Raw genomic sequence first — 22617 nt, 5'->3', positions numbered from 1 at the left:
CAGCGAGGCATATTCTACCAAGTGTGTTTCAGTTGTCTGTGTTGTCTTTAACTGTGGTGATTCCCTTTGAGGTACAGCAGCCTTGAGAAAAATATGATAAAAGCTTATGTTGGCAAGAGGCAAAATCATAATGAGTGAAGCATTGTTTTGCTAATGGAGAGTACTGAATTATATTCTGTTACCTCTCTTGAGCATTACGCTTCAAAATAGTCTGCAGCAATACTCCTGCAGTCTGGCAGCCTGCTTTGTTTTGGTTGTTGCTTCCTATACAGTGTTTTCACATGTACTGTACAGCTCTCAGGAAATCTCTGCCTCTTCTCCTCCTGCCAATGTTTTGTTCCTTTATCCTAATCAATGTTCCAACAGCTGAACTTGCCTGTAGGCTTCCAAGTGTGCTGTAGCCAACACCTTGTTGACAGCCTTTGTCCATGTGCCATAGGCCTTGGGAATGCCAGATAGTTCTTCTGGTTCTTTCTGCAGAACAACACATGAGTCATTTGCAGCAGCCTGATGGTTTTTCTCCCAGCCTAAGCAAATTAGTTGCACCGAAACTTTTTAATAACCATAGCATCCAGTCAGCATTAATGTGCATCTCCTTGGAAAGGGAGAACTCCCAGCAGCGATTTCAGAAGCCTTATGATGGATTTGGTGTCAGCTTTGAGGTGTAAAACTGAGGATTTGAGCTCATACAAACATGTGGACTTGAAGACGGGACAGTGAGGACTGTCCCATCAGTGCCGTTGCGCCTGAAGTCCATGAATAGTTTGCAATCAGCTATATTACAGCTTAGTAATGTTTCTTGGGGTAACACTTCTAAAGGATATCAAGGATTTTTCCTTTTTGCACTTCACCTATGATAAAGGAACAAGGAAAGGAAGAGGAGTCTTCTTTCTTTTTAAGAATTACCAGATTTGAGCGTGCTGTTCCCACAGCATCCCCCAAATTGCAGTAAGAGGCTGTAGGGAGGCTGATGAATTGATCCCTAACTTAGGGCATACGTAAACCTTCCCTGTTACCTTCAAGCTGAAGCCTTGCTGCTTATGTCCAGTAACCTTATTTTTAAACCAGACCTGATTCATGCTCTATTTTCTATGCCAGATGAGGTCCTGGTTGTGAGTAAGTGTTGTGACTGTAGCTGGCAGCGGCCCCGAGTGATTGCCTCACTTCAGGAAATGTTAAAATAACACTTTTTTTCTTAGAAAGCTAGTTCGCTCCCCTCCCACTTTTAATTCTCCTAATAGCTGCCCCCAGTTTGGCAGCTGCCTGACAGAGGGTTGTTTGTGTTGCTGAGCGAGAGCAGAGCCACTCCAGTGCTTGCAGTGCTACAGTAGAGGCATGAGAAGTGAGCTAGGCAGGCAAGCTGGCTTCAGCTCTTTAGAGGGTTCTCTGAAATCTGGAAGGAAAACTGCTAAACTGTGAGAAGAATCTTGTGCCTCCCTCTGCACTCTGCATCTCAGGCTGTGATTTTTATTTTTATTTTTCTCCTGGAGAAGAGGAGCTGAAGCTGCTTGCTTGAGATGGGCCATATGGAGGTGTAACTGCTCTTAGCACTACAGCAGTCCAGTGGAGTCAACAGTTGCTGGAATGGGTGTTGCCTGAGGCTGGATACAGCAGGTTTTATCTGCTGTTTTGTACTTGCACAGTCAGGCCTTCAAGGTACTTTGCAAAGCTGGAGTGGGGCTAAGGAGAACTCTCCTCCACCCTGTATCCATGGCTGTTTGGTCAGCTGATCCAGGGAAGGTTTGTAATTCTTCAAGAGGACAAACTCTCATTTTATTGCCCAGCTCCTGCCTTGTTTGATCACTGTTCTGGTGAGATGGTTTGTGTTCAGTGCTGTTTTTATTTATCTTTTGGAACTGTTTGATTGCTGAGGGAGGAATAAAAGCTATTTATGGCTGGATAACCCTGCCTGGCAATCCCTGTGTTTGCATGTCTGGGGTATATAGCCTTAACTTTTGGGGATGCTTGCATTGTAGGGGTTCCCCAAGAACTTTCATTTACGAATGTTAGCCAGAAAAGCCCTGGCATCATGGAACGTCTGTCAGATCTGGAAGCACTGTGTAGGAAGCACTGGAGTACCTGCTAGGAGAATGCCAAGTGCTAATCCTGTGTGTTATGTGAATAAGTTATTTTGGACCTGAAAAAAACATTGTAGGAACCAAGATTGTTTGCAATGCCTGCAAACCTTAACTGTGATCCTCTTCTTGAGTTGGAATGTGAATGTATCCATCCTGAAATGCAGCCTGCTTTCCTTTTCCCGTAATGGAAACTGTATTGTGAATGACTTGCTTTCTTCTGAAGGCCAGTTCCAGCACTAAAGCTGCAGAGAACTTTTTGCTGCTAGGGATGGCTCAGATAAAAGCTCTGCAGAGTACTTTTCTATATAAACCAGTCCCTTGTATTGGTCAGCTCTAGCAGGTTACTACGGGGCCCAAAAACACTAAACTCAGATGTATATTCTAGAAATTTACTGAAGCTGTTTGGATTCTTTTTCTGGGTATTAAATGCCTCGTGATTTTTTGCTCCTTCATGGAGCCTTAGCTTGGAGGACTTCTCTAAGGGGGTTGGAAGGAGGTGGAATAAATAACATCAGTGGGCAGTCTGGTACTTCACTGAGAGGTTGTGTTCAGCCTGTCCTTGTTGTAGGAAGAGCTGGTAGAAAAGCAAAGACAGTCCAGGAGTGCTGTAATCTCAGGCATTACTGCTCTCAGTCTTCTGCTAGAGGAGAAATCCTTTGCTCAAATTCTCCAGCTTGGATAATGATGTAAAACCAGGGACAGCTGTACAGTCTGACCATAGATGAGCTCTCAAAGTTTAATAGTGTGGTAGTAAGGAGCAGTGCATTCACTGGAAGAAGATGAGCTCCAGTAGCTGAATCCATACCTCCTTTAGACTAGGGAGGAGTAATTAAAGTGCTTTTCTGAAGAGGACATTAGTGACTTAGCACAGTGCCTGTTTCATTTCTGTCTCTGCTTTGCAGGGTGCAGTGCTTAGGTGGTATGCGTTACCTTCGCTGGTGGAAAGGAAGGATGGATTGATAAACAGGTCGATACTGTGCTCTGTAAATGTTGCATGCAAGGCTGTGTGGCAGTGTTTAACTTGTCTCTTGTTTTTCTTTCCATCCATTAGGCAATACTGACTAGTGGACATCTTGACAAGGTCTCCGAGCAACGTTTTCTGTAGAGCTGAATGAAAGCAAAAGCAGCTGGGTGAATTGATGAGCTTGCCTTGGGAGCCTCTAAGTAGGCAAAATTGGAACCCACGATGGGTCAAAAGGTCACAGGTGGGATAAAGACTGTGGATATGAGGGACCCGGTGTACAGACCGTTGAAGCAGGAGCTCCACAGACTTGACTACAGCAAACCCACGCGTCTGGACTTGCTACTGGACATGCCTCCTGTATCCTATGAAGTCCAGTTATTGCATTCATGGAACAATGATGATCGCTCGCTGAATGTATTTGTGAAGGAGGACGATAAACTCATATTTCACCGGCATCCGGTGGCTCAGAGCACAGACGCTATCAGAGGCAAAGTGGGATACACACGAGGACTGCATGTGTGGCAGATAACGTGGGCAATGCGGCAGCGAGGCACACATGCTGTGGTAGGGGTGGCAACAGCAGATGCCCCTTTGCATTCTGTAGGGTACACCACACTTGTAGGAAATAACCATGAATCGTGGGGATGGGACCTTGGGCGTAACAGACTGTACCACGATGGCAAGAACCAGCCGAGTAAAACCTATCCTGCCTTCCTAGAACCAGATGAAACTTTCATTGTGCCGGATTCCTTCCTGGTGGTTCTGGACATGGATGATGGGACACTGAGTTTCATTGTAGATGGGCAATATATGGGTGTTGCCTTTCGGGGACTTAAAGGGAAGAAGCTGTATCCAGTGGTAAGCGCAGTGTGGGGACACTGTGAAATAAGGATGCGCTACTTGAACGGACTTGACCGTGAGTATAATCTCTGTATTAGTTCTATCAGCCCAAATCTGTGTGCTGCTTACGTGCAAGTTTACTACACTGCTGAGGGTTTTCACTTTTGTGGAAGAGATGAGCATTTCATGTCAGCAGTAGGATTTAATTTCCAAATACTTAATGGCAATTGAAATAGAGCTTGTCTGACTAGGTAACATGTGCTGCTACTAATGCATTGCAGGGAGTAAGTGAAATTCAGGAAAGCAGTATAATGAGAGAGGGTAATGCCAGTTGTTTATCTCGACTGACAAGCGTTTTATACTGCTACCAAAATGTCAAGAAAAGGACATTCCTGATGACAGTTGCAATGTTTGCAATGTAATCTTGGTGCTTCTTTACAGGGAGTAGTCTCTGAGGGACAATTCTGGTAATTCCTTATGGAAGGACTTTGAAAATTCCCTACAGGAAGGAGTGGGAAGATTTGGTTCCTGTCTGAGGAAGTGGGAATGTCTCATCTTTGAAGAAAGTAGCTTGCCTCTTTCATGGCAGGCTGTTTCATTTCTAGTGTGGGGGCTGGATATTGTAGCCAGGCCGACTTGCATGCTAGGTCTTTTAGTAATAGTAACATCAATCCCTTGCTAAGCTTAGTAATAGGTTTGGCTGCCGACGTGTGCTGGAGTCTTATCTCTCATAAAGGTTTCCATTGGGCCAGATTGTGACTCTGGATAGGATCCTCTGGATAGGATGGAGGAGAGATGTGAAGGAAGTGGATGAAAATCTGTATGGTTGTTACTGAAATAAAAATCAGGTGGTAAATTGATAATAAAAAAGGTAGAGATTCCCTTGCATTTCAGAACAGCGCCTGTCCAAAGGCAGTGGCACACTTGGCTTTTATTTGTGCTCAGAATGTATTTGTTCTAATGCTGGGCCAGCAGTGGCAAGCTCCTAGTGCTGGTGACGTGAGGTGCAGCCAAGTGGCACTGGGCACCAGAAAACTGGGCTGCCAGACTAACCAGAAAAGCCTTGTGAGGACATCGGTGTACAGTCCACAAGTACTTTGAGAAACATGCTAAAACTCAGACAAGGCACCAATACTGATACTTGCATACCTGATGTGCCCTGTCTTAATTGTGGTTAGAAAGCAACGCATCCTGGTCAGACCAGGGAAAAAAGGCCATATAGCATCTCCTGCTGCTTAAATGCTCTGAACAACTATTTCGTCTAATTCAGTGGTACGATAGCTATTCACTGACACTTCAGAGGAAGTTACTTTAAGGAACTTCTGGAAGTCAAAGTAAACACTTGCTTACTGTAGGGATGTTGAAAAACTCTCCTAATGCTCAGTAAAAGATGTATTCTTTCCATATTTTTTTTTCCTTCCTACAGTCAGCCTTCTTTCCATCAGCATTTTAGCGGATGAGCTTTTAGAGCAGGAGAGGCTGAATAACCCAGGAGAAATGCAATCTTTTGAACTGAGAGCTCCTGGCAAAGCATTTTCTCACCAACAAAAAGAAAGAACCTAGCTTATCCTGCCATGGCAGCAGCTCCAGTAACCAGGTTTTTTGGTAGGGTCAAATCCAAAACTTGCAGCTCCTTTCAGAGCCAGCAAGCCTGTGGAGCAGTCTGTGCAGAACTGCACTTAATAGGGAAACAGCCACCTCCTGTATTGGATTTGGTTGTAATGTGCTCTCGGCATAGGAGTGAATCATGGGCATAAGGCCAGGAATGACAGGACGCTATTTTGGCACACGTAGAAAGGAGGTGTCTGGCTCTAACCACTTCTCAGCATTCAATAGCTGCACTGTGTCCAGTGATTGTAGTGCTTGTGAATGGAAGAAGGTCAGATATGTGTGTGCTTTCTCTTCCGGTCTATCTTTGCAAAGACTGGATTATCAGAGCAAACTAGGTGAGGACAAAGTTCTTTTTCTTAACCTCTGTGGGAAGGTGATCTTCTCAGCTTTTAAGACTGTTAAATGGGAATTATTTGTTAAGTTGATGCCTGTAGCCTTTGAAAGTCCAGACCCCTTGTCCCCTATGGTCACTGTCCTCTGGCTAGACAATATCTGTCCAAGCTATCTCTCTGTACAGAGCAAGAGGAGCTGGGACAGATTTGGAATAGGGCGTATTTGTACTTCAGAGGGTACAGGTTTTAAGGGTAAGCTACACTGGCAAGTGCCAAAGGAATGTTGCCAGTAATAAGTTTCTCTGGTAGTATCACAGCCAGAACTGAGACGTGTAGTCCTGCTGTACAGAGAGACCTGTGCCTGCCAAGGAGGCAGCATGGATCTTGAAGTAGGTCATGAGCAGGCAAGAGCAGCAGTGCCTCGAGCTGAGTGTAGCTATGCTCTGCAGGAAGCACTGAGCAGCCCTGGGGCTACTCTCGGCACAGAACACGGGTGACAAATTGTAGGGCTTGGGAAGGAGCAGCAGTGCCCTGACAGATCTGTTTGATTGCTCTCCACCCACCAATTTCTGCTGAAGAGGTGTACTTACAGAGGCATGATGCCTCATTAATAATGCTCGAAGCACAAGGACTACTATGGAGAACTGCTGTAAACAAACAAAAACATTGTGCTGCAGCTTCCTCTGCAGAAGGTGGTAGTTTGTGATACTTAGCAGGGATTGACTGAAGGAAATAAGGCATTGGTCCAGCTCTCTGCTAACTAGAGGAGTTGGACCAATTTGAGTGCAACTCCTGTTACCAAGTCTCTCTTCAGCAAGTTCTCCTTTTCAGAATTCTTACCAAAAACTAGATAAATCGCTTTCTCTGTTGCTTATTTGAAATGTTTTTTGTTTTTTGGTTTTTTTTTAATGTGGAGCAGTGAGATTGTTTACTTTTTCCAAAGTAGAATCAGGAGTGGTCTAATCAGAGACTACTGACAGCACTTCTATCTGAGCTTTTCAGTGTTAGTTATTATCCTTGAGCCTGGAAGGAGGGGATTTGTGTCCACCTTATTGACAGAATGGCTTCTGGTTAGAAATACAGTAACATGATCATGTATAGAAAATAAACAACTGAGAGACTAGGAAAGCTTAAAGCAGCTGCATGAACAATAAGATTAATTTGGGTTGTAGTAAAAGCTGAAGCCGGTTGGCATCTATCAAAGTTTGTAAAAATTGCAGCTTCTCAACCAAACTTAGCCACAGAAATGCAAGTCTTTAGGTGTGTTTGGTCTAAGATGTCTCTAAGCTTTCTAATGATGCGTGCTGAGCATCGTTACTTGGCTTGAGATGCCTTTGTTTTAGCTGTCTCTTGGGGGAGGAAGAACCCCCCACCCCCTTGAGCAGTGTGCAGGTGAGCTTGGACAGACTTGGTTTCTCACAGCTTCTGTTGGTAATCTGTACATTCCTTCTGTGCAGCTGTAATGTGTTCACTCTGGCTCTGACCTCGATCTCTTATGCTACAAATGACTGTTCAGCAACAAAGGACCCCACATACCCTGCCTGAAAAACTAGTATCATGTTGTTCAATAAGCGTATAAGATGCCAACAAAGGCTTGTATTTTTCCCAGATTTTTGATGTATTGTGGCATTTCCCATCAGGGTATTTCTTCCTACGAGTAATGACATGAAGCTCTGACATACGGTTTTGCTTTCTTCTTGGGAAGTATGTAGCATAAATGAAAGGGGGGACGGTTGTTATCCTATTATGTAAAAAACACATTAGTACTTCCTGGGTACTTTTACTACACGATGCTATCAAACTGCAGTCTTTTACTTCAGTAAATCTTTTAAAGCTTTTTGGATTCTGCAGCAGAAGGCACAAGCTAGACCTTGTGCTCTAACTTTAATGAATGGTATTGCAGAGTGTAAACTTTCTTCAGGGAATCTGAGTATCTTTTCCTTCACGTAGTTCTACAGTGCTGTCATGCTCTGCCTGCATGTTTGATGAGCTGAAGCTGCTGATTTGTGAATGCTGAATGGCTTGGGTTTTGTGAGCAGGCCAGGCGTTGCTCATCCTGCTCAGTTTTTGTGGGGGGAGGGACTTTTAGAGTTAACAAAATGAATACGTAGCTTGTAGGTTGAGATGTTAATGTCTCGGATCTTCTCTTTTCCAGCTGAACCACTGCCTCTGATGGACTTGTGTCGGCGAGCTGTGAGGCTTGCTCTGGGCAAGGAAAGACTGAATGAGATCCCTACCCTGCCACTGCCAGCCTCCCTCAAGAGTTACCTGCTCTACCAATGACCTTCATGTTGTGGGACAGAGAGTTGAAACCAAGGCAAAATGTCTGGAGCTGACCCACTGGGCAGTGGGTTCACCACCCTCGTGTCATTGCTACTGTTGGAAATCCTTGGCCAAAGTACTCCTGTTACTGCTAAAAATCTCCATGTGCCCTTAATGGCAAGCTCTCGAGTCATTATTTTGCGATGGAGTGTTTTGTTCTTTGGAAGTCACTTCCCCAGCACAGTTTAAAAAAGGAAACTTAACAGAAGCTCTGTGCTTCCCTGCTTCTCCTGATAAAAGGCTGTACTGCATCCTTGGGGTCGTAGAGCCTGGGAGTGAGCCCTTCTATAGCAGCTTAATATATATAGCTTCCCTTAAGGGAAGAGCATAGCTGGGGGAAGGGAAGGCGCTAGGAGTGATCTTAAGACTAGGTGCTAAGAATGGAAAGGCATGGGGTGGCCAGTGGAATTGGGAAGAGTCTGGAATACCAAGAGAAAATCATTGCTGAGTTTTTTAAAAACCAAAAAAAAAAACCCCTAACACCAAAACCAAGAACCCTTCCGCCAGGATGCTTTATTTGAAGGAAGTGGTTATATTGCTCATGTCTGTCTCTGCCAGGACCTCTCACCGTGTTCTAATGTTACTTCATAAAAAGTGAATCTTGCTTTCCTGTTTATCACCATCACCTTTTCAGTTCTCCTGCTCCATTCTCTGTCCTGCAGCTTCTGAGTGGGTGTCAGCTGATTGAGCAGCCACCCCATGTCTTCACCTGCCCTCTTCCTCTTGAATGAAAGCTGTAGGTTTTAGTTTGGGATTCCTTGCTGATATGGGGACAAAGAAGGGGCAAATGTTTTCTGCAAAGCACTTCTTGGTGAGACAGGCTGGATGAGCTCTGACACTTGTGTCAGACAGCCGTAGGTCTTGCCATCTTAGGTCTGCTTTCTGTTTAGCCCGTTCCAGGCTAAAGCTTTAGAGAAACATAGTGGTTCTCTAATGACTTCCAGGAAATTTTCTTCCTGAATAGATCGCTTAGTCACCCAAACCAGGCTTTCTTCTGCTGTAGACCATCAGCATGATCTCCACTTAGCTATGCAGCAGGAATAGTTCTGTTTCTTGCTTGGGGTTGGGGAAGTCATCCCAGAGAAGGCGGTAGCAACGTGACTACAGTAGTGCCATAGGAAGACCAGGAATGCAGAAAGTGGCTGCAGAATGTAACATGTGAGACTTCAGTGGGGTGATCTTCAGCAAGAAGAGAACCTCCCCAGAGCTGGGGTTTGGCAGGGGAGATCTTCAATAAACAGGACTAGCAATTCAGGCAAAATCAGCACATCCCAAATAGATTCTTGCCTCAGTAGCCAGGTAAAGAGAGGATGACACTCCTTTGCTAGCAGGAGCTGCTCTCTTGACCTCTCCGCAGGTTACTATGCTGCCTTTCTGAGGTTATTTTGCACATTTCTTTGTCTTGAAAAAATGTTTGTATGGTTGGTTTTTTTTTTGCTCTTGAGTTATTCCCTCAGTTCTGTGTAGGTACAAATGAGTTTAGTTGTTGAAAATGTTAATATATATATTTGTGGTGTATGTATAAGAACATGTTTTAAACAGCTGCTGTAGGGTACCTTTTTAAAATTAAACTACTTGCATAGTATATTTTTAAAGCACAGAATTGGTGCCAAGACTGGGTGGGGTGTGATATGCCCCTTTCTTTTTTAAAACTAATATTTTATGATTTTTTTTAACATAGGGGTTTGTACTAGTTTCTGTTGCAGGGTGGGACACAAATTGCACAATAAAATACAGTGTGTATGGAACTCTACATGGTTGCCTTCAGCCTGAACCAGTGTCTTCCCTAACTGCTGGGAAGCAGCTGTGTTCTCCCCACTTCTAATACTCTTACGCTCCTTTGTCTCCATCTCTTCTCACTTCTCCATTACATTTTGTACAGTTTTAAACTCTCACATCCTATTTTATGGCTGTAGATAATACTCAATAACCTAATAAACTTTATTAAATATTGCTTGATGATACATTTATTTGTATGAAGCGCTCAGTGTTTTCTACCCGTAGTGTCTGTGTGAATGGTGAGCTTCCTACTAAGAACCCAACCCTAACAGGAAGAACATCTCAAAGCTGGCACGTAAAAGTGACGTGGATGGCAAGGTGCAGCTAAGGTAGGGAGTGGGAACCTGAGGTTGAGTCTGCTGCTAGTGCCTAAAGACAGCTATTCAAGGTGGAGCTGAAGAAAATTCATGACTCATTACTCCACTCCTATTTGAGTGGATTCAATGGACTGGGGCTCCAGTTATCTTGTCAAGCTTTATTCCTCTATTGCAGCAGACAAGCATTATTTTTCTTCCAGGAGAGAGGCTCATGTGGAACCAAGGCTCTAACCTACCGCTTCAGTTTGCCACCTGACTGCTCCTTTCCATCTTAGGAGGGGAGACAGTGAACAAAAGAAAGTAAAATAAAACGGATCCTCAAGCCAGTAGCACAGCATGCCAACTAGTGGAAGTGCTGTGGAGGGTCAAGCCAAGTGTTGGGAGCTGGCACTGGATCACATGCACTCAAGAAGTCTGACTTCAGTGCATTCTGGATACTCTCAGCTTACCAGCTTGATTTAACTCAAGTCACCTGAGTCATTCCCTACCCACTGCTGTAAGTTGTGGTTAATTTCGACAGATCTGTTTGCACAGGAGGCTTCATTCCTGGGCTGTGAAGTGTTGTGGATTATACTGTTTCTGGAGCAGAAACTGTCTCTTGCTTGCTCCTGCGGTCTTCAATGGCTTCCACTTTCAATCTGAGCAGTATATGGGTGCTCTCAAATTCTATCAGCAGCTCCAGCCAGACCAGAGCTGAGATGGCTTTGAACTTAACATCAGTTATGACAAAGGTTTTATTTCTGCCTCCTGTCCTCATACTTTTCCATCTTGCCTGCAGCTACTAACTTGCGTGTGAAAAGCAAATGATTTCATCAGTTCACATAAACACTACAAAATGTGAGGCTCAACTAAAGCTCAGAGGTATGCTCGTGAACTTCCTTATAAGGGTACTGGGTGAGAGAGATTTTTTCTTTTTTTTAAAAAAAAAGAAAAGAAAGAAAAAGTTGTTTCTTATCCATCTCCAATCATGGCAATAATTTTTTGGATTTTGGAAGTCTTCATCTTGTTTGTTTTTCCCATTCATAGAAGACAATTGTTTGTGGATCCTAAGTTAAGTAGCCAGCATGCTGAATAATTGCTGTTTTGTTCTGCTGTGGGTAGTGGGTGACCTGAGTGAAACATGTTTCTTGCCAGCTTCAGGGTAAGGCTGCCTCTGCTTTGCTAAAGTGTGACTTGGAGGGTTGCTGGGAGCACAGCAGGCTGGGGAGGGCCCGTAAGGTGGGGCAAGTGCAGAAGACTGAGAAATTAGTTCATGCTCGGCTCCAGACACCCAAACAGGCTTGTGTTCCAACTGCATGGAATATTTGAAATAAATGACCTGCTCCAGGCTGGGAGTTCGCAATGTTTATGTACAGCGCCATGGTGACAGCGGAGGAAGTCATGAGATGGGGATTGGGCCTGCTGGAATCAACAAATGATATCACAGATTAGCAAATCCTAATGAATCAGTGGCTTTCTGCTTCCCCTCCTATTGCCTGCATGTGGCAGGCAGGCCTGCTCCTTTGTATGAGCAACATTAAAAATTACAAGTCCTGGTTGTACCCCTAGAGCCTCCTTGAAAACTAATGCTCTTCCACTGGCCAGCATCTCTTATCCCTCTGCTGTTGCTGGCTAACCATATTTGTGCATGTGGAACTTAGCTTCATTTTATAGGAGGTTTCTGGCTTTAGTAGTTTGATTGCTGTTGCCTTGCTGGTGATGCAGGAGAACTGTGACAATCCTGCAGAGAATCTGGCTGTCGTGTTGCTGCCATGGGTAAGCAGGAGCATAGCTTTTGTTCAAGCTGAGGCTTTGGTAAAAGTTATTTGAGTTTAGAAGTGTGAAGAGGAAGCTTTCTCTGGATGCCTTCAGTAGCTGATAAGGAAGTATGCCAGTACTGTAGCAGTCATGTCAAAATTCCTTTTAAAAATAAAGCTGTTCTTGGGTGCAGGTTAGCATGTATCACATCAGTGCCAGTAAGCATTCCTGCTGTAGGTCTTGGCCAAAGCTATGACAACATAAACAAAACAAAATTGTGAGGAGGGGAAGGACAGTTGCTGATTTTCTCCTTTATCTGCAGCGCTGACGCACATTGCTAATGAAATGATTTCTCTGAGCTCAAGCAATCTCCTGAACAGAGCCCAGCTATCAGGCTCTACCTGTCACATTCCTACCCAATCTCTTCCAGACAGTCTTCCTGTTCCCTGTGCCTGAGATGTACAAACTAGAAGCATTTGCATTATGCATTTTTTTTTTTAACATCACAGTTGCACTTTCTTGCCTGAAAAAGTTAATACAATCATGACAAACTTGCTAGCGTGACTCTCCCATGTACTTCCTATGCAGAGCTAATGCTGTTGATCTTCTGCCAACAACTATGTTGCAGTTGACTGGAGAGGGAAATACATAGTGATTTATTTAGTAAAGTTGATTAAAATTAAAAACCTAACCCAAAGCACAGCCTTTCTTGGCATATGAAACAGTCCTGAAGGAAACAAAACTCATTCAATTCTTGCACAAAGCACACTGAGCATTGATCCTATCCTTGCACGTGTTTTGATTTGAGATTATTGCAGGCTTGTCTGCCCTTCAGACAGAGAACTATTTGAAGCAGCTGCCAGATGTTTTGTCTGACTTGTGTTTTACGGCTTGCTTACTGCTTAGCATTGCTCTTCCCATCGGCTGTTCATGCTGCCCTTGTGCATTCTGCTCCTGTGGCATCTCGGTGCCGGTTTCCTGCCCGTCGCACTGCTCACATCCACACGTAGCACAGGGTAGGTACAAGTCTGTGTGTTTTATTCATAGGCTCCGTATTGCACGTCTGCTGCCCAATCTGCTGGCCTCATCTGGGACCTTTTCTGGGACTAGCACAGACCAGCCACATTCCTTTGCTCACATGCTGCCGCAGTGTATAAAAGTTAAGGTGGTTTGCAGTCTCTTAAAAAAAGCAGCCGTGGCCTGCACAAACAACCCTATTTGTATTCAGACCGTGCTATACAACACTGACCAGCTGCACTTTCTTCATGGCTCAGGCTGCCTTTTGGGTTACTGTAACTTAGCTGAGCAGCAAAACTTTCCCTCTGTAAGTGAAGTGAGCAACAGATTCCCAAACGCAATGAAGCAGATCAAATGCCTCAGTATTTTTTCATAATGATGATACACTCAAGTCAAGCAGGAGATGTCCCAGCCCAGCAGGGATGCCTTCCTGTTTCCCTGTGCTCACCCAGTTCCAGCAGCATCCCAGCCAGTTACAGTTTGTGTAAAGCCACTTGGCTGGGAGCAATGCGATGTGCCTACAAATGTCTGTGCTGCTGTTCCACTCACACATTCCTCCAAAGCCTCACACAACTACAGTGTCTTAAGGCACAGAATGGATTTAATCTGTGGTTTTTCACTTTGCTCAGACTTGCATCTCATAGGAATCAGGGGGCTTCTCAGGTGCCTTGTGCTGTGTTTTCACATCTTGTATGATTGCTCCGCAGCCAGCAGCTCGTGTCCCAGGGAAGCCTCGTGGTAAGATGGTACTGGGGGGCACAGGCCAAGAAAGAGATGCTACTTCTGGATAACCTTCTTGGTTGTCCTGGGAGTTCCAAAATACCTATTCTTACGGGCATCTATCCACGTTTCACCTCTCTACCTCTTGCAGAGCCACTAACTATTATTTAGAAGGATCTAGCAGAATAGTACTGACTGAAGCCTGCATAAGAAAACATACCTTGCAACTTCCTACTACACGGGGCAAGTAAGAAGAGCAGGCAAGGAACACCTGCCTAAGATGGCATCAGGCCAGGATGCAGGTGTTACTTTTCTTTTTCCGCTTACAAAAAAATACTGCAGGTTTCCCACAGTTGAAGCTCTGACCAATTTGTTTGCTACCTTTTCCCAAAGCAGGCACCTTGGGAGAGCAGGACTTCCTTGTAGACTGACCAGGTGGTTCATTGATCTGAAAGGTGAAGTGCTGCCTACTGAATCAATAACTTAATTTCCTGCCACACACGAGATGTTTCCTTTGGAATTGGACCACCTGGCTTTGATAGGGTCTGTTCCTACTTAATTTGAGGTCCAACAAGAGGGAGACTTGAGGAGTAACAGCTGTAACCTCTGAATGCCATCTGTATTTTTCAAACCGTCTAGACATCTGGGTGGATTGCACACATTACCAGCAAAGCCAGTTGATCATGTCAAACTTTTTCTTTCTGTATAAGCCCCTTTTTGTTTTGTTTAATGAGCTATAAAGAAACCCAAGGGAAGACTGACTTCAGTAGACAAGTGGGGAAATCTGATCGTTACGGCTGAGATTTTGACATTCTTCATTCTTACCTGGTGTACACAGTGCACAAATTCCAGGATTTCAGAAATTATTGGCTGTGGTGTTTGATAATGATACTCTGACCCACTGAAGCCTCAAAACAGGAAGATATATTTCTGCATGACATAGGCTCTGTGAAATGCTGTTACATGAAGAGATGACTGAAACAGTGCAGCACAGTAAGAAATTACAGCGCTGAAAATGAGATTTATGGAATGCTAAAAATGAAGTTTTAAATTGATTTAGTAAAGGAAAAGCTGGAAGAATGAGCACTCTTGACTCCTAACGAGGCATACTTCTTAGACAAATACAGAGGTTTTCAATTGTTCTTAACTGTTCTGAGAGATGCCAAGTATCTGTTCCAAAGTGATAAGATCATCATCATTAGAAAGCAGGTGACTTTTCATACACACTCTGACGCGCTAGTTTGAATTACAAAATAGCCTTTAAAAATGCAAATAATCTTGGGGTTAAATTGTAGACAGACATTTCTGGATAGGAAGCCATTCTGAGAAGATGCATCCTGAAGTTAGGACAGACCTCAGGTCGGTATGTAGATCTACGTGTAAGCAATGCCACACTACATGCCTAGCATTCAGCACTTGTGTTTTCTTGTTTTTATGTCTGTGTTTACTATTTTTAAGACGTCGTAATCAAGACTTTAACCTGACCTTCACTAAAAAAATAAACCTGTTTTGTTCTCCAGGGCTGCCTGGCAGTAACACTGATCTCAAATACAGTTCAACAAAGACAAAGCATTTATGATTCTCAATAAAGAGTAATGCAAATAAAGTATATTACGGTCATACAGGTAGGATCTCTGCAATCTAAACAAGCTACAGAGCATTTCAAGTAAGTTTAACTTTGAGACTAGAAGGATCAGGTCCATCATTAAATACTGTCTCTTGAGATGTGTGTTAAACTGTGCTTTCTGGAAGGGGCAAACACTGGAAAAGCAGGTTTAGCTTCAGAAAAACCCAACATGCAAAGAGATTCTTGGTCAGAAAAAGACTTATTAATCTCTTAACAGATGCATTTGGCAAAGGCTCAGGATTGCCCCTGGGAAAATGAAGAAGAGGAAGGGATTTGGCCTGAGAGCTTGGTTTGGTGCACATGGGCCCAGCTATTTGAAGAAGGTCAGTAGGTATAAGCTGGCAAGTGAAAATAGGCCTGTGACCTTGTGGCATTTGTGAAATGGCAGGCTGGGAACCTGATCAACATTTATGGTGTTTTTCTTTGGTTGTTTTCCCAATAGTCAGCTGCTCCAAATGGTGCTAGAAATAGAGTGAGAGATGCTGCAGGGCTGCTCTCCATTTCTAAACCTTCTCAGATATCTCTCTTGCCAAATTCTCTTGGAGGGAGATTGTGTAATCAAACCGAGTTGCATGTAAAAACACGCTTGTGTACGTCCAGGCATGCAGGGTATTGCCAAAGTGGACAGACTGTCCTACTTGTGCCTGCCAGAAAAGTTGTGTTTTGTCCAGCGGAAAAGAAAACATCCTTTTCTCTCTGCACTTTGGAATTTGCCTCTTCAGGCTCTGATCTCATTAGCATTTCCATACCATGACAAGTTTGGCCATCTTGGGTCAGGACCATGGTTTAGCAAATTGAATCTTGCAACAGTAGCCAAAAGTCAACCCTTCCCCAGAAAGTGGCAGAGGCATTCTCAGTATTGTGACTCACGCTTCAAGGATGGCTGAGAGCGCGCAGAGGAAGGGAGCAGGCAGTTGTGTTGTAACACACGCAGGCTCTTGGGCTGGTTGTTCTTTGTGCTTTAAAAGGAAGTCTCTGCCTATCAATAAAGTAGACAACGGTATAGAACAGTTGAGTTTCATGGCTAATATGTTTAATAGATCAATTTTGTGACTCAGAGAATTGAGATAACTTGCACAATGCTGTATGTGAGCTCTGTATCACAATTGGAATGCTCCAGGTGCACTCTGCAACCATCTTTCCTTGTAGGCTGTGCCATGCATCTGAAGAGGCTGATTTTTCAAGAACCTGATACCTAAATACAGCGAAGTTTTTGCTTTGTCATGATTTCAACACTGATCCTAACTCAACATTGACTTTTTGTTCCCTTCTTTACTGCTTGCACTGGATGGGCAGATTTCCTAGGGTTGTATTTAAACATGAGGCTACCAACTATAACTGGTAGTTTTATTGAGTATGCTCTGTACTCTGCATTCATACTAGAATGGCTGCATGAGGAAAACCTACATTAGACAGCAGTGAAGCAAAATACAAGGTCACAGCGCTTGTTCTGAACTTGAGGATCACAGAACCCAAGGTTGCTTCTCCCCTCATACACCTCTGAGCCCAAATACCTTCAGACGACTCAGAACTTCTGCCACTCCTCCTCAGTCTAACTCTTGCCTCTGCCAGCACTGCACCAACACAGCCCATGAGCAGCCTGGTATTGCTGTGCTTTCCTGCAGCTGCAGTCTTACTGATTCAACAGTGCCTGCGTGGTTTGAGCACTGTAGCACTTCTCTAGCCAAGCAGTTATGCACAAAGTCTAATGGTTCACTTAAATTTATCTGAACTTCCTGTTTCAACAAGGAGCCACTGGTTCTCTGTAAAATGGGTAGATCTCGTACCTTACTGCACTTTGTCTCCAAAGTTCAGCAGCTGCTGTGTAAAATCATACTCGATCAAACTCTTTTTACACACTCTCATGGGTGATGGGACATGGCTCATTCAAGGGAAGAGAGCAGATGGAGCCCAGAACTTTGTTTTGCTCTTTTCCTGCTTAGTTTAACATCTGGAAACCTTCTATGCCTGCCAAACGGCAGTGAAAATGAGAGTGGTGTGAAGGCCATACAGATGAGGTGGTCAGATGAGCCATTCCAAGTGCAGCAGGCACTGATCTTACCTGGCAGAGCCTCTGTGGAAGCAAAAGGAGGAGACAAAATTCCTGCTAGCTTGCTGTGATTATTTTGCTCCAAGCAGAAATGAACACATTGTCAGAGATGGCAACGTTATGTTTTGCTGCAATTGTGACAACCAGAGTCTCCCTGCACAAAAACATAGCAGCTCCCATTTCCCAGGATTCTCTTAGATGAGTAAGGGCTGCTCTTCCTATCCCTCTTTTCAGTTGGGTGAGTGACCAGTTTGTTCGGAAGATTCATTGTTTGCAGGCATATTGAAAGCAGCCAAACAAAGATGGGGAGAAAGCAAAAGATGTTTTCCTAAAGCCAAATTGTTGGGTTTCTTTTGTTTTGTTATGGTTTGGGTTTTTTTGGAGGGGGATGTATCTGAGAGAGGGAAGTTGTTTTGTTTGGTTTTGAGAGAAAACATCTCCATGGCCAAGACAAATGCAGATGCCTGCTCTAGATCTTGTTACCTTTGGTCTCTTTGGGCCTCGTGTCAGTTCCCAGATTACTTTTACGAACTGTTTAATCTCATGGCTTTTATTTCCCCTCTAAATAAATGGTATTTCAAATTCCAGGATAACTTCAGATACTAATACCAGCTGTCTAGACAAAGAGCAGCCCACAGACATGGTCATAAATAAAAACAGTCTTGGGGCTTTGGGCTTTTTTTCTTCCTTCTCTTGACAAACTAACTTGCAGACACGGAGTGGCAGGAGAGGCTGGCTGTGTGAAGGCAGACACAGCCCTCTGCCATCTCCTGGAGGAGATCAGATCTAGCTGGGGCCATGCCATGGGATGCCTGGCATCTCAGAAGCGTTTTTTTCTCCACATGTAAATAGTTTTCAGATAAGGAACCAGCAGATAAAGCTCACCCTTACACAGCACAGCTCCTAAGTTTCACAGAGCACAGCAGATGTTTTTATGCCTTCCATGGCTTCCACTATACACATCTTCAGCTGGCTTGTCCTGCTGAACGGAGGGTTTCATACAGCTTCTGCTCCTCAGCACAGCAGTGCAGAGCCGCCGTGCAGCACGCTCCAGAACTCACCACCCTCAAGCTTTGAGAGGATACAAGAACGAACATTGTGCTAAGACCTACATTTGTTAATTGTGAAAATCAGCAACCTTTATAAAATGTGGACACGTAGCTCAGATTATCAAGAGAAATAGTGCATTTCTGACTTTTTGTCAGCTTTTTTCTGTGCACCTGCAGACTTCTATTCAATCTACTGAGCGGCATCAACTGCCAGAAGTTTCTTTTGTAAGGTCTTTCAAAGCAAGTTGCAGTCAGTAAATAATTATTTTCCAGATTTAGCATCCAGTCTCACAAGATTGTTAGTAAGACCTGTTTTTTATGAAGTGGGAAAATTTTGGAAGAGAACAAATTATATGACTAATCTAAACAAAATCTCCAAGTCTGTGACAGAGAGATGAGTTGGACCAAGGACTGCTCTGCCTTTGCAGAGAAGATCTCTGATCTCAATAGTTGTCTTGTTAAATTTCCTTTTCTGATTCTACTTAACAAAGAGTGGATGCTCATTTACCCAAGCATGCACAGATCTGCTTCTAATGGCTGAGCTGATGCCGAAGTGCACCAGGGGCTGAAGAAATAGATCATTTATTCCTGGAGTTATTCCACAGCTGATAATAGCATACTTTCACATTCTCCTTGGACCTGTCAATGGCTTCTCTGCAGGGCACACACAGCCTGTCACAGACGGATGGGGGCACGCACACTGAGACAGCTTTCAGGTGCCTGACCTACCTTTTGGTACCAAAATGCACGAGAAAGGAAGGCAGGAGGGAAAATACGGGCCATAAAGACTAGCAGAACTGTCTGATGGCTTGTTGGCCTGTACTGTGCTTGCTGCCACATGCCATTGCTGTAAGCATTTTGTTGCAGAAGAAAATTCTGTTTTTTTCCTCTTAACTGTGTGGTTTCTATTTTTAGGAAAACACAAACATTCGGAGCTGTCCCCATGTGTCCTACTTTTTGTGAGCCTGCTAGGAAGCCTTGGTGAACGCCTCCCAGGGGGAGCAGGCAGGGTGATGACTCTTGTGCTGCTAGGAACAGCTCACAGCCAGCTTCCTAAAAAAACATGTTATCCGGACATCTGATGTGAGAGTTCAGTGCTAACAGTCAACGGGAGGGCTGCCTGGAACAAAGATGCAGAGCTGGCAAGAGCAAAGCCTGTAGGAGAACATGCTACATAAATATTATCACAGAACAGTCATCTACAGTAACAGCTCCCACTGAAGTGCTGCCTGCATGTTAAAAAAATGATGGCACTTAAAACGGAATAAGGAAAAAGAAACTAGGATTATACATGTCCTGATTATAGGAAATTCAAGATGCAGTACTGTAAGTTTCATACAGCAAATTCAGATTCCTGGCAAAAGAAGCACATACGTATGTGACATATCTTTTACAAACACACGTACAAGTTCACTCTCAGCTGTTCAACATTAAGAAATTGTATTTCTAGCTGCTTGGCAACAGAGTTGATTTATGCTCTTTGTTTCAAACTAGGGAGATATGCACAAGGCTGTGTGAGAAGTGGTGTCTAAATCAGCCCATTGATGTTCTTACCTTCTTTTTATTGGGCTCTGCTTTCTAGACATTACACCCCCGGCTCATTGGTGACCACCCAAGCTTCCTCACAGAAGGTATTGGCTCTAATGTGACTCTGAACCACTCACTTAGCATTGGAAGGATTCTCCCACCTGCATGCATTTCTCCTCAGCAATCCCAGACACTGCCTCGCCTCAGGAAGGCCTCTGCAGCAGCTGCCCTACAGCCCACCAGCTCAGCAGCAGAGAGGAGTCTAACCCCCTGCCACGATCCTGAAGTCGCTGTAAGAGAGGCACCCCATACTGATTCCCTTTCCATCTGCCCAAACAAGAGAGCTTAACTTCTGTTTGTATGAGTAAGAGAATTAAAAACACAACTGAAACCCCATTGTTTTTGGCTTTGTTTTTGTTGTTGTGTTTCAGTGCAATCTGCAGCACCTCCCTGTGCTGGGCTCTGCAGTAACCTATACTTCATGTGAAGGTGTACAGATGGAAGGGAAGGAAACTGAAGCTGCCGCAGAAGAGGTATGATTAGCTGAGAATTACAGAATCACAGAATCACAGAATCACAGAATCACCCGGGTTGGAAGGGACCTCAAGGATCATGTAGTTCCAACCCCCCTGCCTAGCAGAGGGGGTAGAATTCTACACATCTATATACTTTTCTTATCATTGTCAACACACTTATTAGCTTTAGTTGTTTAAAATAACCCCTCATTTTCCAGACAAGCACACTGTGCAAGTTAGTATTATACACACACTGCAAACAACTGCTCACTTGTTCCCCCAACACATCTGAATTTTCTATTACAATGCAAAGAAAACAATCAACTTCCTACCTATCAGTAGCATCTCCTTCTGTCCAAAAGTTTCATGGAAATAGTTAACATAAATTCAAAGAACTAACTAAGAGCCCTAAGCAAGGTCTTTTCAGGTTTTCACAGGAGAAGGCATGATAGAGGCTGTCAGGACCCCGAGCAGTATGCCTTACCAGGGACCTGAACAGATCTTTCCAACAGGCCTCTTACAATAGGAATAGTTGAGCAGGAACCATTATAAAGGAACATCCGTCACTGTCCTCACTCCCAGCGATGACTCATGTGGCCTTTGCTAAGTTGTGTAGAAGGGACGGAATTTATTGCTTGACTCTGGAAGACAGGACTGAGGGACTCAGGAGAGGAGCTGGAACTGCCATGCTCTGAAGCAGACAAGATACTTGTGCACAACACACATGCCCTTCTGATCTGAAATAGCAGCTGTTCAAAGAACAGATGAGCAAGGCTACAGTGGCTACAGGCTACCCAGGGCTTGTGCACTCCATAAACAGGAAATAATTGGCATACAACTGGACCCAGATATCTGGAAGACAAGGACTTGTTTTAAGGACTGTTGTAATTAGGAACAGCCTTATGCTAAAGCCTACTGCTGTCAGTGGCAAAGCTAGATTAGCAGCCTCAGCCTTTGCCTTTTTTTGGCCTCAGCACAGGAACACACTTTTTCCAGATCTCAGTACACTGTCCAATTTAAACACTCACATAGGTGATGTCTGTAAAGAACACCTGAACTGGCTGTTACTGCCACCAGTTTAAAAGCAGTGCTCCTAAGAGAGTATAGGCAGGAAAAAAGACACACTAAGAGGATCAGAAAGCTTAAGGAGCTTTCTGGGGGTTGCTTTCTTTTGACAAACAAGTAGGCAGTTATGTATTACAGGGCAAAAAAACACAAGGTTAAAACATTTATGTTCTCTTCTGTTTACATTTGAAGAATCATTCCCACACAATCATATTCAACACAGATATTATTTCAAAAGAAGCAAAGTGATACAGCCTAATGGTTCCTGGCCAGAAAGAAATTCAGAACTCTCCTTTTGTGGGAAATGTCAACATTTCAACATTTTTTCCAATACTGCCGTTTTTAAGAAATCCCCAAATTCCTGCTGCTGACCAACCTTCCTGGCCAGCAGTATGAGCCACAATGCCAAAACCCAGCAGAAAGGCTGCCTTTTCACAGTGCGCACGCACCATGTTTACAAAACCTGCACTCTGTTCTTAGCTGACTCTTCAGGAGGATCTACAATTTCCTCAGCATTTCATTCCCAAAGTTCTCCACAAGCACGGGGCATTCCGAGCTGGATGTGCACCAAGGCAACCATCAATCAACCACGACAAGAGGATCTCTTTTCCTCTGCTTTGCTTCCCCAGGACAACGTTCTGGGGAGCATAATGTCAGCACTGTGTATGCACCACTGGCCTCTGCAGGGTCCTTTCTTCAGGGTTATGATCTCAAGTAGTTTTTAAATAATAGTTCCATGGAAAAGGCCTATATACTCCACGTGTACCCATGGAGCCTGTCATGGCACTGCTAAGGGAAATGGCACTGTGAGGGCACTGACAGACATGACAGAAAACTACTTTTGGCATCATTTCACTCATGATCTTATCAGGATTCAAAATCTAGATCTAGAGCTTTGTTCCAAATTGGACTGTTCAAAGGATAGGAATCCTTTGTCCTAGGAATATATGTGAGAATTTGCTGGAGCTGGAGCAAGGAAAAGATCTGAAATTCTTTTCCCAACTACAGTGAAAGACTTGAGAGGCCGGGGTGTTTTTTCCCTTCCTGTAGGAAACTGTCTGGCCCTC

The 22617-nt window shown here is 44.0% G+C and overlaps 1 protein-coding gene across 1 annotated transcript; it reads left to right on the top strand.

Annotated features, from left to right (window-relative positions):
• Window positions 1–3264: 3264 nt before the first annotated feature.
• SPSB1 (splA/ryanodine receptor domain and SOCS box containing 1) lies at window positions 3265–8108 on the top strand (the record flags this gene model as incomplete). Its single annotated transcript, XM_079545651.1, has 2 exons — window positions 3265–3958; window positions 7981–8108. The coding sequence occupies 2 exons, from the start codon at window positions 3265–3267 to the stop codon at window positions 8106–8108; spliced, it is 822 nt and encodes a 273-aa protein (XP_079401777.1).
• Window positions 8109–22617: the final 14509 nt, after the last annotated feature.

The sequence above is a fragment of the Tetrao urogallus genome (genome assembly GCF_951394365.1).
Source record: "Tetrao urogallus genome assembly, chromosome: 21".
NCBI classification, from domain to species: domain Eukaryota; kingdom Metazoa; phylum Chordata; class Aves; order Galliformes; family Phasianidae; genus Tetrao; species Tetrao urogallus.
The sequence above is the reverse complement of the archived record's forward strand: the minus strand, read 5'-3'. Positions and strand labels throughout refer to the sequence as shown.